Below are 18,363 nucleotides of genomic sequence, written 5' to 3'. Positions count from 1 at the left end.
GTTTCTTTAACAAAATAAGTACCTACAGTGACCAAGTTATATAATTTATCAATTTTTATAGTGAAACAATCATGTTTCTTCATGAAATATTTCATCAAGGACTGAAGGCAAGGATAGCAAACTGGCCAACTTTAATTTTAGGTAAGTACATCTTTAACAATATAAGATTTTCTCCTAATGATGCTAATCATTAGAGTAAAATAACATCAGCATTATTCAGTTGAATCTACCTGAATTTTCCTATTGACCTGTGTGATTCTTTCACTACTGAGAATCTGTCTCATTGCTCTTTGAGCTCCACCTCAGTAGGTACCTTTTGGCTCCTTCTCCTGAGCTGCATGGTTTGTTTGGGGATGAGCTAGACTCTGCCCCATGGTGCATTCTACAGATCATTCAGGCATCTGACTGGGACCCCAGGCATGCTGGGACCTGGTGCTGGGAGCCACTCTCTGCCACAGCACGGAGTGAACACAATCTCTCCCTGTACCTTAGGCAATTTAACAAGCACAAAGAGAACTGCCATGTTTACTTCTTCTTTCCAGCCGACCTGTTTGATATTTTGCTTCCTATGCTGAATATTTATCAAGAATTTGTGCGTAACCACCAGTACAGCCTTCAAGTGCTTGCCAATTGTAAGCAAAACAGAGATTTTGACAAACTCTTAAAACAGTATGAAGCCAACCCTGCCTGTGAGGGGAGGATGCTGGAAACATTCTTGACCTACCCAATGTTTCAGGTGAGTCATCTGGGATCTGTGCTACAAGTTACTGGTTCCAACTTGCTATTGTGGTACCTAACCAGAGGGAGATGTAAAAGGATTCCCTGTGAGGAATTGAATCATATAAGCATCATCCGTCATCTTTAGCTTGACCCTTAGAGAAACAACTTTAGGCTACTCATTCCTTCTCTATCTAGTGCAGGTAAGAAAATCAGACATTTTTGAAGCAAAAAGCCAGAATGATTTTTTTGAAAAGCCACACAATTTTCTTTTACAAAAAGTTTCCACACAGACCTCTTCCATGGCGTCTCCTCCTCCAGCATGTTTAAAAATATTATTAGGTTTACGGAAATAGGATGCTGTGCAAATGTTCCAGTGTATGCTTGTTGCATAAAAGGTTCCTGGGGAGTGGAGTGAGTGCTGGGAAGGGCTTTGTTCCTGCCCATCCTCCTGCCTCTTGTTCTTGCTGTTGAGCGCCCCAGTGGCTGGAGATCTGGAGAGCAGAGGGGGGACATCCCCAGTCACAAAGGCTGTGGAGACTTAGGAGCCAGAGACACTGGTTGGGCCAGGGACTCTTGGCTCCTAGTCAGATTGCTGTGGTGAGGCTGGGCTTGTCCTGATGTTCTCTTTTTGGGATTAGAGCAACCTAGGGATCAAAGTACACTTAAGTTTTCCTATAGGCTTTACCCTTAAGAGCTCTTCAGTGAAAACTGTGGAAGCCAAAATCTCCTGTTCTTTTGAACAGTGAAAACTGTGAAAGCATTGATTCTCCTGTTCTTTTGAAAAGTATCATTTCTGTTCTTGAGTGTACCCATTTATGTAATTTGTGGGGCCTCCAAACAGACCTTTAAATTGTCATGTGGTTAACAGGTTCTTCTAATCATGTGTGTCAGGTTTTCTGTGGAGAGTCCTGTTCTCATGAACAGGCATCTCTGACTCTGCTGTTTTGTAACCTCATAAAAAAATGTTGCTTTGGTTCCTAATTGCTTGTCCAAAAGTCAAATCCTGCTCAAATTCTAGGTCACCACAGAAATTCAGTTAAGACTTTTAAAAACCAAAAGGATGCATTTGAAACAACTTATATATAGTGAAACTTTATAATGTTACGTGTTGTTTTTTTTTCCGTGGAACTGAATTGTTTAAATACTTTGTCTCTCTGAAGAAATATTTCACAATGAAAACTTCAAAAAATGTTTGCTTTACACAAAATTATAATTTAAGATTTCACTGAGAGTGAAACAAATTTTGCATAGTGCATTGATCTGGATTCTTGTTTGACTCTTCAACGTTTACCTCTAGATTACAATGAATACCTAAGCAGTTTATGTTCAGCAGCCCCAACACAGGTGAATTTATAAAGGGAGAGTTGTGAAAATCACACAGGACATTCAGGGAGGCACCTGGCTCCCTTTTCGATAGCCCACTGATGTTTTATTTAATACCCCTGGTGCAATTCTCTCTGTGCTGCAAAGTAGTGAATTTCATTTGCATTTTCAGTGAGATGTCCAAACACAGTTAAATACAGGGTCTTGGGTGGCCTTTGTATTTAGATACTCATCTGTTACCCTTTCACCTGCATCTCCTTCTACTACTCCCAGGATTTAAGCCAAAAATGACTTAGCATTTTGATTCACCCCCAAGGAATTTGCATAGTATCAGTAAAGGGTCATTGGGCTGGGGGGTTTTAGGAGACCCTTCAGTCACAGCATTGGAGAAAAAAATTATTGAATCAATATCAATCTTCATTTATAAAATCTGCAAACTGGGGCAACTGAGCTCTGTTACCTCGTATGATTCTGGTTCTCTGACTCTGTGATTCCAGGAGGACAAACCTAGTTTTGAAAGTTTGAGTTGGGTAACTCAGTGGTGTTGCCAGGAATCCAGTCTTAATCTTTGGTTGCCACCCCAAGAGTATGGTGGCTTGTAACCCTAGACTTCAGTTGCAGGGCTAGATGTTGACATTCTCTGGCTTCTTCCAGGCCTCAGATTATGAGAATGATTGTTTTGGGAGAAACCTCAAACTTAAAGAATTTAGCCCGAATTGATCCAACTGCAGGAAGTATCTAAATCGAAAGTACACTGAACTGTGCTTTTATTTATTTGCTTCCCCCTAACTATTTACAGTTAACCAAGAGGGGAAATCACCAAAACTTGCTGCGTAAGGGCCTCATTCTTTCTCCTGTGTCTTATTCATTTGGCATCTCTCCCGCCTGCCTTAATTGTAGTAGGGAAAGGAGGGAAATGACCCTTTTTAGAACTTGTAGGTTTTTTCTTCCAAGGTTTATTCTGTCCTTCTTGTTCCCTTTTTGTCCTTTAACAAGTGGAGTGTGACAGTCATGAAGGCTTCCTTGGATTTCCAAGTGTAGCTACTTCCCTCTGCATGCACTGAATTACACTGGTACTTCTGCACTTCAGCTTTGCTCTGGTGGGGGCTTGGGTCTTCAGGATGTATTCTACATTTTTGCTATAGCGTAACATTAGAAAAGGTGACCCCAGTTCATACTGCCAAGGGACCTCTGAACCAGACTTCTTGAGCTTTTATTGGGCAGAAGTTGGAGTAGGGGGAGAGGGAGTAGAAGAGGTGATTGGCAGCTTCTAACCTATGTGTGTGTGAGAGAGAGAAGTGTTCTACCTGTCCTGTACCCTTTGTCGAATAGTCAAATGCTGTGATTAATGAACTGTGTTGAACTATGGAAACATGGAGAAATTGTAGAATTGAGTAAAACAGTAGATTTATCCTCAACTGAACTGATAAGTAAATCCAGTGTTGCCAGGAAATTTGTTTTTGGAAAATAATGTAGTCATTAGCATTGTTTTTTTATTGAGCAAAGACAGTGGCCAGGCTGGGACTGTTTAAATTGGCTTCAGCTGCTCATAAGTCCATAGGTGAACCAATCATGACATCTCCTCCTGACAAAAACAGCACTATTACGAGTTTTCCAGAAAGTAGCTTCTTGCTGTTCTAGTCACCTATTTATGCTAATTATTGTCTATAAAGTAACAAGTATTATTATTGGTGAACAAGCTAATTATTGTCTGTAAAGTGACAAGTATTATTCCATAATTGAAAGCAGACTTATGATTCATCTAGACTGTACTTACTATGATTTTTGAGTTTTGGGGGAACAGATTTACAGTCAGTTTTTAATATACAGATGAGCTCTTTGGAGAGCTGTTCACTTAGCTGCATAATGTCCTTTGCTGGCTTTTTGGCAGTCTTAGGCTTATTTATACCTTCACCAGAAATGGGAAGGGCCAGTTACTGAATTTAAAATCCATCCACTTGAATCTTTGCCAAGGAGCTCTCTAAAATAGATTTAATTAATGGGGGAGGATCATGAAGCTATTGACTAAACTTAGTTTTGTGGGTTTTCAGTGCATTATAAGTAGTCATGCTCTCCCACTCCTGCCCTCTTTGTTATGAAAAATTGAGTACATTAGCTATTGATTGCCTTGATTGTTCTGTAGAATTACTAACTTAGAGGGAAACTTATATCCATTATGGCATTGTGCAAAAGGAAAATTTGAAGCATACCTATGCTTTCTTCACCAAGTGGAACAGCCCTAGAGGCTGTCTTAGTGAGAAATTTATGTGGAGGATTGGCAGGAAGCTTCCTACACATGTCCCTCTGAGAGGAGAGGCCTCCCATACCCTTTTTTCCTATGATTGAATCTCCCTTGTACTTCTAAAAACTGACTTGAGGACATTCCCAAGGACGTTCCTAGTGCTGCAGATCCTTGTCTTTACTGGAGTGTCAAGCATAATTGTGGGCACATAGTAAAATTCAGTGAGTAACCTCAAGAAAACCACCACCTGCTTGAGAATGAAAGTAGATCCATGGATGGAGTTACCCACACTTAAGTCAGAAAAGAGAGCTACCCACAGGTCCCTGGGAAGCTTTTTATCTTCTTTATTCTCTGGGATTCTTTTAAATTCTGAGTGAGACTCTGGTCCCCATAGAAGGTACCCTCTAGATTAGTGCATTAGTCAGAGCTGGGTATGTGATGGGTTCTGCACTTACTATGATGCCACCTCAGATGAGTTACTGAACCTCTTCATACTTTATTTTCTTATAATAAAGTGAGGAAATATTTCTTACAGTGCTATACATACAGATCAATGGAATAGAATTGAAAACCCAGAAATAAAGTCACTCATTTATGGACAACTAATCTATGACAAAGGAACAAAGAATATGTAATGAAACAAAGCTAGTCTGTTCAATAAATGATGCTGGTAAAACTGGACCACCTCATGCAAAAGAATATAAGTAGACTATTACCTCATACCATGCACAACACTGACTTTCATAAAAGGCTTGTACATATGACCTGAAGTCATAAAATATATAGAAGAAAATATAGGCAAAACACTCCATGACATACATCTCAGAAACGTTTTTTAAAGACTCATTCTCTGAAGCAAAGGAAGTGCAGGAAAAGATAAACAGCTGGGATTATATCAAACTAGAAAGCTTCTGTATAGCAAAAGAAACAAAGATGCATGCCCTACTGATTGGTAGAAAATATTTAAATATTTGTACTCTATACACCTGATAAGGGACTAATCACAGAGATCTACAAAGAGCTTACATGATGTAACAAAGCAAAGCAAACAATCCAGGCAAAAAATGGGCAGGAGATCTAAAAAGGCACTTCTCTAAAGAAGAAATATAAATGGTCAACAGATAAAAGAAAAAAATATGTTCAATATCACTTATAATTAGGGAAATGCAAATCAAAATCACAATGATTTACCACCTCATACCAGTGAGAATAGCACATATTTAAAAAAAATGGCAGCAACAAATGCTGGACAAGGAATCATTTTACTCTGCTGGTGGGAATGCAAACTGGTCCAAATACTATGGAAAGCTGTGTGGAGGAACCCTCAGACTACTAAAAATGGAGCTACCATAAGATTCAGTAACCCCACTCCTAGGCATCTACCCAAAGGACACAAAAACATTAATTCGAAAGGAAACCTGCACTCCTGTTGGCTATACAGAATAGCTAAGATATGGAAAAATCAAAATTAGGTGAATGGATCAAAAAGTGATATATATATACACACACAATGGAGTGCTATTCAGTAATCAAAAAAGATAAATGCATGTCATTTGCAGCAACATGGATGGAGCTAGAAAGGATTATGCTCTGTGAAATAAGTCAGAAGAAAAAGAAAAATATTGGGTGTATTCCTCCAGTTTTAGGAGGAATACAGAGTAACTTAACAAGGGTAACTAAACAAAGACAAAACTAATAGGCAAACTATACATCTGAGACATTCAGCAGAGGAGACGGAGGTAGAGGGATTAAAACACGGGTGGGAAGAGTACAGGAAACTATGGTGATGGTTCACTGGTGACTTGGTGATGGAAATATTATGGGGATCACACCTGAGAGGAGAAATAAAACATTGTACAAAAATGAACAATGATATAAAAAATATATGTAAGTATATTAAAAACAGTAATTCTTATGGTGCTAGTGAATTGGCAGAGTCAGGAAAGCACGTGTTCAAGCCTCTGACCTGGCAGTTTTATGGTAGTTGTTTATACTTGTTATGCTTAAAACCAAACCCACTGCTTTTGCTTTCTAAAACATTTTAGTTTGTAAGCCAGGAAAAAAAAAAAACAAACTGAATCACTGTAACTTGAGTTAAATCTCTATTGTGGTCTGTTCGGAGTCTTTAAAGGGTTGATGGTGTTTCTACCACCAATACCAGCATCCAAGTAAATAGTCTGTTCATCAACAAAAGCACAAGTAAGTAATATAACCAAACAATAATTTTTATGCTAAAAGGATGAATTGAGATAAAATAGGCCTAGAGTGTCATAGAATGAATGTGTCTTTTCCTGAGTTTTAATTCTACATTCCAGGAGCATTGCCAACTAAGAAAAAATTATAAACAGGCAAATATGTCTAAATATGGACAAGTGACTTGATGATAGCTATATGTTTCTCTATGAACTAATTTTTTAAAACTTTGATTAATAAATGTATGATTGTATTAAAAATATAAAGAGGCCTTTCTTGATGGCACAGCAGGTTAATGTACCAATAAGAAGCTAAAGCCACTTCAGCATGAGTTTGATCCCCATCTGCCCCAGAGGTGACCCACATGGTGCGGCAGACCTCTCCTGACCCACCCGCTGCTCCCCTCAGCAGTGTACTTCATCCATCTGTCTGTTCTGCTCCCCACTCTGTCTCTGGTGAATCCTCTCACCGCCCGCCCCTGCACCTCTGGCCTGTACCCCAGTTCTGTATGCATAAGTAAATAAATCTTTAAAAAAAATAAAAATATAAAGAAATACATGTTTCTACCATTATACTTTATTATTCTTTTCATGTGTTCTTGATGACGTTTTCTGGTTTGAAGTGTAGTTCAATTTGATATATTTCTTTAAAATATATTTGAAAAACAACCAAAAATGTTAGAGATGAGCAAACAAAAATGATGATGGCACAGTAGAGAATGTCCCAGTGGAACATATTGTCACTTCTGACTCAAGCTTGCCTTTCTGTGTAGATCCCCAGGTACATCATCACCCTGCATGAACTCCTAGCCCATACACCTCATGAGCATGTCGAGAGGAAAAGTCTGGAGTTTGCTAAATCAAAACTAGAGGAACTGTCCAGGTATGCAGAGAATTTACAATAAAGTCTGGTCTGGGGATGCAGCAAGCGCGTTTCTGGAAACTTAGTACATAAGTCCAGGGAACAGTATGCAGACCACAGTTTGATTTCTCATGTTGACCTGAATATGAAATGCTGGCTCCCGTGGGGTGCTGCTTGAATCAGCATGCCCATTACTTATAACAACAAAAATCTTTGAAGATGTGTTTATAGCATGTGAATTTGTATAATTCACATAATTGGGATTTGGTGTACTTTGTATTCAACTTGAAAATATTCACATTGTCTTCAGCATTATAAAATATAATTTAGGACCCTCCCTGGTGGTGCAATGGGTTAGGTCACAGCACTGCAAGCTAGCTCAGCTGCAGTACGAGTTTGATCCTCAGCCCCGGAGGTGATCTCCATGGTGTGGCAGACCTCTCCTGACCCACCCACTGCTCCCCTTAGCAGTGTACTTTATAAATCTGCCTGTTCTGCCCTCTACTCTGTCTCTGGTGGAACCTCTCACTGCCCCTGCACCTTTGGCTTATACCCCAGTTCTTTATGCATACATAAATAACTCTTTAAAAAAATAATAATTTAGGCGCATTTTTATTGTTCTTATTTGGCAAGAAACTAGAGATTATATATTTTGGACTGAGCTGTGACTATTGCTTTAGGTCAGTATTTACATCTGTATTTACCTTGCTTTTGTAGGATAGGTAGCAATTTCTCTAATTTATCTTACCATAAGAAATGGTATCTTGGGCCCTCCCTGGTGGCACAACGAGTTAGAACACAGCATTGCAAGCTAGCCACAGCCGCTTCAGTGTGAGTTCGATCCCCAGCCCCGGTGGTGACCCACATGGCACAAGCAGACCTCTCCTGACTCACTGCTGGTTCCCTCAGCAGTGTACTTTGTAGATCTGCCTGTTCTGCTCCCCGCTCTGTGTCTGGTGAATCCTCTCACCACCCCTGCACCTCTGGCCTGTACCCCAATTTTGTATGCATAAATAAATAAATAAATCTTTTTAAAAAAATGGCATCTTAATTTCAATGAGGGATCTGCCCAAAAAAGAGCAGGTTGTTTTCCTGCTTAATAAAAGGCATTGACAATCAGCATCTGACCCATTTACATTTGGTACATATTTCTGGCTTCGGTTCATGCTGAAGCCTGGAGGTCCAGTTGGCCTCCCTCCTAACTCTGGTCACATTGATACAAGTTCAAAACCAAACTTCTCAGGTGGAGCTTTTCTTTGCATCCTGCAAAGGCCAATGGAAAACACCTCTTTCTGTGCCCTGTCTGTGTTGTGTCCAACAGGGTAATGCATGATGAAGTGAGTGACACTGAGAACATTAGGAAAAACCTTGCCATAGAAAGGATGATAGTGGAGGGCTGTGACATTTTGCTGGACACCAGCCAAACTTTCATCCGCCAAGGTAAGTCCTTGTTTAACAGACCTGCTGTCTATTCATCTCTGCGATTGTTCCACGGTCACTGGCAGATTGTTTTGAAGCAGGCTTGGTTTAGCTGTGTGGTTGATGCTGTTCGTGCAGGACATCCCTGTGGCCTTGACCGAGGCTGTGGTTGAGGCCCACCTTTGTGCTGTTTCTTTTCAGGGGCCATGAAAAACAGCAACACAATAATAGTAAAGCACGAGTGGGACAGTAAGGTACATTCTGACTGGACTCTCCTCCTCAGTGGACCAGACATTCTCTACAGCTCCAAGGAGTGCAGACCTGTTTGGCCAATTGAAGTGGCAATGCCAGGTGGTGATGACATCCAGGCAAAGACCCAAGAGAAACTTACATTACTCAAAACCCTTTCACACAGCAGTGGAGACACTGTCCGCAGCGAAAACAGCTGTCTTTTGTTCCCATTTTTCATCAGCACTTCTGGATCGGTCTCACACGATATGATTTGATTTGTTTGGTAACTTCAGTTACCATAGGAAATGCCTCACACTTTGGTAATGGCAAAGGTGTCATGTTTGTGGGAGGTAATTTGAACCATTACTCAGTAATAGCTTCTGAAGAGTTGAAGATATTCGCGCTGAACTGGAGAAGCAACAGCCTAACAATGCCTATTCCTACCTGGCTCTGACTGCAAAGTGCACCAAGTAAACCATGTCCTGAGTTTTTCTTAAGTGCCTGTGTACTCTGAGGGAGGGCAGTGTGCTTCATGGAATTCATTTGCAATGATGTATGGTGCACATTTATGATTTTGAACTTGGTGACACTTGCACGTATGTTTGGAACTAGGATTAACCTTTAATGTAATTTCTGTTCACAATGTTCTAATATCGCTAGAAGATAATTGCATTCTGTTGCCCTACCAAAATGTGCTGCTTAAAATTTATATTTTTTTAATCTCATCAAACAAGACGTTATTTGTACTGTGCATCTTAATTTTTGCACAGAATACTTAAAAAAAATATCACATGCTGTTCTATTTTCCATTATTTATTTACAAGGAGAGAAATCACACATATGTGAAAATTTTGGAAGTGTATTTTAGGAAATGATACCCTTTTTTCATTTTTGGCCTTCCATATTAATGCTTCTTTAAATATTAGTGAAATATAAGGCCTGTCGAAGGTCTGCTTGTCTTACTAGGCTCAGGTCAGATACCTTTAAGGAGCCTTTTACTACTTTTTCCTCATCTTCCCCTCTCCATTCCTCTGGTTAGAATGAATTTACCTTCCTCTTCACTCAAGACCCTTTGCTCCTGCTGCCTGTATTTTATCCTCTTGTGCACTGTAGGTACATATTTGCATACCTGTCTCTCCCAGTAATTGAAATTCAGAAAGGCAGCATTTATGAATTCTCTCTTATCTAGTATGATGCTCTCTGTTATGAATACCTGGAAAATAGGCATTGGATTAACTTCAACTGCCTGTTGAATTGCAGTTTTGATTGTAAAATGTCTTACTTTGTATTTTTCTTGTATTTGGAGTACATTGAAAAATAATTACTAACTCACTTGAACTTTATAACGTGTGAAAAGAAACAAAATCTCTGTAAGTAGTATTCAATTTCTGAAAGGATTTTGATTGAAAAGTATTATTGTGCATAAACATTTAATATATTTTTACAAGTGCATTCCTTTCTACGGCACATTGCAAAGTTTGAAAAAACCTATAATGAAAAATGTTGGAAGATTGGCTATATTGAATAAGTCATTTTTTGTTGTTTTTGCATGTAGAGGAAGAACAGTCATGAACCACTTCTCTGTCTGTGATTCATGTCCAGATGTTATTTATTCCTTGTTCTGTGTTTAAGTAATTTCTATCAGCTATTAATATTTCTGATGTTGTTATTTTACTGATGTTGATACAATAATTTCAGCAGTAATATTCTGTATTGTTTGGTTTGGTTAGCCTGATTATAAATTACTCAATAAAGGTGGCTTTAAAAGATCAGACCTTAATCTGAAAGTAGAAAGTATTCCAAATATGCCAATTTGGAAATTTTGCATTATTTTGTATTAGTTTCTTCTACCCCTTTTATTAAATCTCTTAGAAGCCTTTAACTACTATTAAGGTAGATTTTTTTTTTCTTTAAAACTTTGAGAATTTTATATTCTACGAAATGGATTATATAACTTATCATAACTTGTGTGCTAGTGTTTGTGTTATTTACTTTTTTGGATGCTATGAGGTCTCTTTGTGTGTGTGTATGAATTTTTATTCTGAGGACTAGGAAATATATGTCATCTTAGTTCAGGCCATCTGAAAGGCCTCCTTATTTAGCTATCTTGAATATCAATCTATGCACGGGTATTTAGTGATTGAAAATGCAGTTTTGTTTTTTCTTTTTAAAGATTTATTTATTTACTCATACAGAACTGGGGTACAGGCCAGAGGTGCAGGGGCGGTGAGAACCTTCACCAGAGACAGTGGGAAGCAGAACAGGCAGGTTGAGAAGTATACTGCTGAGGGGAGCAGCGGGTGGGTCAGGAGAGGTCTGCCACGCCATGTGGTCACTCCCGGCAGGCGGGGCTCGAACTCATGCTGAAGTGGCTTTATGGCTTTAGCTTCTTAGTGCTGTGCTTTAACCCAGTGCGCCACCAGGAAGGGCCCGAAAATGCAAACGTTTTTTAAAGATAATTTTTATTGTGTTAATATTGGATTACATCACTGTTTCCATTATCAGAGTGTAGGATCCCCTGCTTCAGGCTTTGTTGCCATAGTGGGCCCACCAGCAAAGGACCCATCTAGCCACCACCATAACCTTTGTGCTCTTTCCCTTCTGCGTTCTAGTCCTTCCCTCTTCCATCCCCACACACTCTGGTTGCCCCCATTCCAGTCAGCTTTCAGGGTTAACGTTTTAGCTTGGCTCTATTTGACCCTTTCATTTTTCTATTACTATATTCCACATGTAAGTGACACCATCCGGTGTTTATCTTTAGCATTATTCCTTCCAACTCTGTCCATGTTTCAGTGAATGGCAAGAGCTCATCTTTTCTGATAGCTGAGTAGTAGTCCACTGTGTGTGTCTGTGTGTGTGTATGCACAACACCTTAATACATTTTTCTGGTTTTGGTCATTTATAGGCTGTTTCCATATCTTAGCTATTGTAAATAGTTCTGGAACTTGGGAGTGCAAGTTTTCTCTTGAACTAGTGTTTTTGTATTTTCCAGGTAGATACCTAGGAGTGGAATTGCTGGGTCATATAACAGATCCATATTGTAAATTAATTCCAATTGTTACACAGCTGATACAAAGGATGCAAAGGATAGCCATGGCCTGATACTGTCATTTATTTTTAAAGAATCTATTAAAAACTTGTTGTTAAAAAAAAAAAAAAAGACAGGGTCTCCCTGGTGCATCAGGGGTTAAGAGCTCAGCACACTCAAGCTGTCACCAGCCACTGCAGCATGAGTTCCATCTCGGCATGGTCCATTTCTCTTGCCTCATCCACTGCTCTCTTCAGCAGTGTGTTTCAGTCAGTCAGCCTGTTCCACTCCCCCTTCTGTCTCTGGTGAACCCTCTCATCCCCTTGTACCTCTAGCCTACACTCCTGTTCTTGTTTGCATAAATAAATATAAAAATGAATCTTAAAAAAAAAAAAGACATTCTAGCCATGATACCGGCGATCAAATCTGGTCATCTCCACTTGCTTGCTGAGTGATATTCAGCAACTAACATCTCTTTTATTCAGTTTCTCCTTTCTAAGTTGGAGTTAATAGTCATACCTGTCTTTCATAGTTGTCAAGATTAAACAAACTAATATTACAATTGCATCTCGACCAGTGCCTGTGAGATTACTTAAACAAACAAAAATCTTAAACATTAAAAAAAACCTTAAAAAACAAGTATCAGGGTTTGGAATGAGTTTCTATTTTCATAATATAAATACATATGAATATTTATTAGAAGATATGAATACTTTAAATTGACATTTCTAAGTACTTATTACAAGATATGAATACTTGATATTGACATTTTGATCAAAACTGTAATTCATAGCCAGTGTTTTCTTATGAGACTATGAATCAGGACAATTAAAGGTGACTGATTTCAAAGAGAAATGTATTGAGAACGAGACGTGGATGTCTCTGGGTATCTTAATCATTGCTAGGCTCAAATCATGTAATTTCAGTGTACCTAGTGTTCTTTAGAATTGTAACATGGGATTTAGAAATAGTTATATCTTCTTAAATGTCTAACCCAATGGAAATTGCTCTTCATTCTATTTACTACTGAGTGCAATTAAGAATAAGGGCATTAATCAGTCTTGAATACTACTCTCTGGAATTTAGTGATTGAAATAACAGAAGTATTTTTGTAAGATCACCTCAAATATTAAGTAAACTGATGACTGAGGTACAAAGGACTGTATAATAGCAGTGGTTTGATACGAGAAATTATTAATTTAACGTTAATTTTTCTCTAGTTTGGAAAATTAGAAGACTTCCCTAGATTCATGGCTGTGCTGCAGTACTATAGATTATTTCTGAAAAATAATTCAGTTAGCATTTTCCCCCCAAATATTATTATTTATAAACCAAACAATAGTGCTGAAATTGCTCATTTTTCATTAGATGTGTAGATTTCCACTTGTACCTAATGTACACAGGGTCTTCGTTGTATATGAGTGAATAGTTATAGATTAAGCATGTTAGTGTGTAATTACTAAGGAAATATATTTTTTTAAACTCAGAGCTGAAAATCACAGTAATCACTAATATGTGAGCTGACATGTATTTTGTAATTTTTGACTTATAAAAATCACTGAATACTAGAAACATTTACCACTGAAACATTATTATTGGGTTTTCATAGCCTTGCTTATATCTTTATATCCTTTTTGAAAATTACTCCTAAACCAATTTATCTGTTAAGATATTTGTCTAAACCCAGTCCTTCACTCTGCCTAATGATATGGATATGCCTAATGGATGACTCATGATCATTCATGGAAAAGCTGGAACTTATTGTCTTCCCATCTACTTGTTCTCCAACTTTCAGTTTTTATTTAGCAAAATCCACTTCTGTCTTCTGGCTCTGTCACTCAAATAAGGGTGACCTTAGGAAAAATATTAGGCCTCTCAGGCCTCAATTTCCCTTTCTGTGAAGAAGGGGATGACCTAGGTCCTCTGAATGATCTCCCTTGGCTTTGGTTCCACTCCATGAGCCCCTTAAGTACAGTCCTTCTGCTGGCATTGCTTGCCCATCTATTCTCTAAACATTACCGTCTGCTTTCCCCACTTTCCCACTCTTCCAACCATTGTTCCTGTTCTCTGCCAGTTTTCTCCCTCTCCCCGTAGTTTATTTCCTCTTGTCCATTCCTTTCAGAGGAATGAAGCCTTCACTGTGTTCCATACCCTCCCTAGGATTGTGTCCATGCCTTAGGGTCCAGTAGCTGACCACTCTGCCTCTGTCCAGCTGTCCCACCTAAACTGATGGATTCTGCATTCTGTTAAAATGCAGATTCTATTTGGGATATTCATATGTTTAAAGTAAAGATTTTGTGATCCATAATCACAGTTTTATTGTTTCACTTATATGAAAAACTTTAATGTTCTTTCTACTTATAGAAATAATTTTTTACTCATAATAATAAAAAACAAAACAGGAAACCCAGAAAATGCTTGAAGAGAAAACTAAAGCTGTTTACAGTCTCATCTCTTAGTGATGCTCACTGTTAACAAATTTAAAGGTTGTATATGCATTTGATGATTCTTAAAAGGCTGATATGAGCCCTTGTAAGCCCTTGGGGTAGGTGGTGAATTGAATGAATAGTAGAAATATTACTGGCTTGGGCATTTCACAAGTCAGAGGCAAGATATTTGCAAGAATCTTAGTACTTTTTATTTTAATATCTAACCTTGATAGGAATTTTATTTTTTGAGTGATGGGATCAGTATTAAGGTGAACTTATATAAAGTCTATGCATAACCTTACACTTAATGAAGCATAGTTTTGTTAACAGGAAAGTTCTGGGTATAGATTTTATTCAGCTTATTTTCCATTTAGAGTTCACAAAGAGCTTGCTGCCCTCTAAAAATTGTCCTTACTTGCATTGAATTGTCTAGATTTTTTTTAAGCATGCATACAGGCATTTTCTACTATTAAGGTATAAAGTAAACTACATTAATATACTTTTTATCTACCTGCAGGTAAATGAAGAATTAATTCATGAAGAATAAATTCCATTTGCCTTTTATCGTGTTATTTTATTACTATATGTGTAATTATACAATGTGTACCTTATTCTTAAGTAAATAATTTGATTGAGATCAGTCAATTAGGCAGAGATGGAAGAAGTACCTAGTTATTTGAATTCAATTTGGCTTTCTTTTAAACTTATTTTTCCAGCTTATACATGAATAATCAAGTCTAGACTGTTTTACAATAGTTTACAAATTAGTTGCAACTCTACAAACAGTGCACTGTTTGTTCTGTCCAGCGTGTAGGGGATTAACTTGTTTTAATAGTGCAAATAAATCCTTGATATCTCTGGAAACAAGCCATATTGTTTCTTGCATCAAGAACAGTTCTCACTTGACAGAATTTTAATTGCTGTGTATTCTTCACTTTTGTGATCACCAGGTTCTCTTATTCAAGTACCTTCTGTTGAGAAGGGGAAACTTAGTAAAGTTCGCCTGGGTTCATTATCTTTGAAAAAAGAAGGAGAAAGACAATGCTTCTTATTTACAAAACACTTTTTAATTTGTACAAGAAGTTCAGGAGGAAAACTACATCTGCTCAAGGTACTGGTTTTACATGACTCTCATTTATGTTCCCTGCACTGAAGAGGCATTGAGGTTAATGAAACGATGACTTTCTTTTCCCATGCCATTTATCACAAAACATTGTCATTATTGCATAGTGGTGTACAGCTACCAAGTTTGACATTTACTTTGTTGTTACTTGGATTTGAAATAATAGAAATTCAAGTGTGTATTACTATGAAGAGATACAATTAAAATCATAACCTGGGCAAATTTATTTCTAGTTGATGACAAAATCTTGTCATATCACTACAGTGTGCTGATAATATTCTCTAAATGCTATTTTATCTTGCTTTGCACCAAGGGCCCACAGTGCTCTTTGTTTTCTGTTAATAAGGTTCTGTTGGAACACAACCATACTTACTGTCTTTGGCTGCATTCATGCTTTTTAAAGTGGCAGATTTGAGTAGCTTGATAGAGATCATATGACTTGTAAAGTGTAAGAGTCTTACTATCTGTCCCTTTACAGAGAAAGTTTGTCTATCTACACCTTTGGTTATTAATGCCTAAAAATATTATCCGCTACCATGACAACAACTTTCTGCTGTTTAAAATGTCTTTCTAGTTGGTGAGTGTAGCCTTTTGCTGAATTGTATTCACTTTCTAAGACCCCATAGGTATCATCTATTTTTGCATAGGCTGACTTGCTACATTTTATAAGCACAGGATAAGAGTGATTTGGGGAAGAAGAACAATAAAAGTTAAATGAGTTCAATCGCTGTTACATATCTAATTCTGAATTCTATGAAAATTGTGATGTAGAATTGCTATGCTTTCTTCTGTGGTGTCTTGAATATAAGATTTACAATCAGAATTTGCAAAAATATGGTCTCAGTGAAATACTGGTTTCTTTCCAGACAGGTGGAGTTCTTTCTTTAATAGAATGTACATTGATTGAAGAGCCTGATGCAAGCGATGATGACTGTAAGTCACAGTCTGTCATTTAGAAATAGTATAAAAATTATAATCATATGGTTTTTGTTTATATCAAGGAAGATTGCTTGAGGAGGTAGCAGAAATGCTGAGCATAAGCTCTGTAAATCATTTACATATGAAAAATTCTGTAGGACCATTTAACATGTGAGCCTTATTAAACCACCTTTGGGAATTCACATTTTACTGAATTTGTGTCATGAGAGTAACTTTCTGATAGCAGGCAGAAATGAGAGCAAAATTGAATTAGAGTGTGGGAATTCTGTAGATTATGGAAAACTTTATTTCCCTGTTTGCTTGATTTCATTATTTCTAGGTCTTCAATGAAACATGTGATTTGGAACAATACAAAACTAAATCACAGGTCCTCAAATATTCCACTGCATTTTCTGAAAGGCATTGAACATGCAGGGAATTTGCTTTGTAGGACAAATGACATAGTGTGGTTTAAGAATGCTTTTTAAGAAGGAATATTTAAGTGGAAATCTGACATTACATGAGGGAATAAGTATGAAGAAAGGTGAACATATTTAAAAGATCATTGATCATGTAAAGTAAAAATAATAAAAAAGAAGGAATATTTGGCATCTTGAATAACTTTTGAGAAGCTAGTACATATTTTCATATTTGCAAAATTTGTATGCTATAATCACTCACATTTATAAAGGGAAATTTCTGCTTTTTCCCTTGATGATGTTAAAGGTGGCCTACATCATAGGAGTGAGCTGAAACCAGAGATGTCAATCTAAATCTCTGGCTGCCAAGCAAAATGTGCTCTTCCTACTGATAGAAGAGCTCGCTGGCCATGACCCCACTGCCTGTTCCCACCTGCCCACTATGGAAATTTCCAAACATGAAATGAGAGGGAGAACTGAGTTTTTTTTACTTGCTTCTAAGCTTAAAAGAACCTTCTCCATGTGCAAGAAGCACCATATTGAGGATATAAAATTTTGGAAGAGTGTATATCAATCATATTACTAGCACTGTGTGAAAGCCACCATTACTCATATTTTCGCCTTCACATCTAATTATTTGGTTTGCACGTGTTGAAGCCAAAGGTTCTGGGCAAGTGTTTGGGCACCTGGATTTTAAGATAGTGGTGGAGCGACCTGATGCGGCCCCTTTCACGGTGGTCCTGTTAGCACCTTCACGCCAGGAGAAGGCTGCCTGGACAAGCGACATAAGTCAGGTGAGTGGCTTTTGCCATGAGTTTTTTTTTTAATTTTACAACATAAACTTTGGGGGAGGACTTTTTTTTACAGTTTTTCAAATTAAAATATAACGTATGGTTACTGAGATCACTACCATCACCACTGCGTATCTTGCCATGCTGGGATCATTTTTTGTTCCTCTAAATTTTAACTTCCGTAAGGTTAAATTTTTTTGTCAGAAATATAAAAACTGCATTTACATTCCTGGGCATTTTTGTACAAGTCATAAATGTAATCACTTATGTGAAACAGTGTTAACATCGCCCTATTAATAATAGATTTTTGTTTGTTTGTTTCTGGAAATGGTGAGAGATGCAAAAAATAGCTACCAAGGACTATGGCAAGAAATCACAAATTAAGGAATCTCATTGAAAAAGATACTGTCTATAGCTTGAAATATGAAAATGAACTTATGTATTCTGTATAGGAAATTAGTGGACAAATTTGTTTATCTTTCCTTGATTAGCAATGATGAGTTAGAGGGAATTGCTGCATTTACTGAAAATTTAGAAATATGTCAAAAATAGGGTTGGGCATTCCTTTTTTTTTTTAAGATTTATTTATTTGTGCAGAACTGGGGTATAGGCCAGAGGCTCAGGGGCGGTGAGAGGCTTCACCAGAGACAGAGTGGGGAGCAGAAC

The 18,363-nt window shown here is 37.7% G+C and overlaps 1 protein-coding gene across 2 annotated transcripts in view; it reads left to right on the top strand.

Annotated features, from left to right (window-relative positions):
* The window catches only part of RASGRF2 (Ras protein-specific guanine nucleotide-releasing factor 2), a 190,941-nt gene that overhangs the window by 76,937 nt on the left and 95,641 nt on the right, over nt 1-18,363 (top strand). For both annotated transcript variants that reach the window (XM_012721957.1, XM_012721956.1), the window contains exons 6-12: nt 62-141; nt 543-736; nt 7,251-7,360; nt 8,661-8,779; nt 15,397-15,557; nt 16,436-16,502; nt 17,564-17,700. In XM_012721957.1, the coding sequence (XP_012577411.1) occupies nt 62-141; nt 543-736; nt 7,251-7,360; nt 8,661-8,779; nt 15,397-15,557; nt 16,436-16,502; nt 17,564-17,700 (868 nt within the window). The remainder of the gene's footprint in view (nt 1-61; nt 142-542; nt 737-7,250; nt 7,361-8,660; nt 8,780-15,396; nt 15,558-16,435; nt 16,503-17,563; nt 17,701-18,363) is intronic.

The sequence above is a fragment of the Condylura cristata genome, unplaced genomic scaffold, assembly GCF_000260355.1.
Source record: "Condylura cristata isolate star-nosed mole 26May11 unplaced genomic scaffold, ConCri1.0 scaffold00007, whole genome shotgun sequence".
Lineage (NCBI taxonomy): Eukaryota > Metazoa > Chordata > Mammalia > Eulipotyphla > Talpidae > Condylura > Condylura cristata.
Note: the sequence above shows the minus strand (reverse complement) of the source record. Positions and strands in the feature narration are given on the sequence as shown.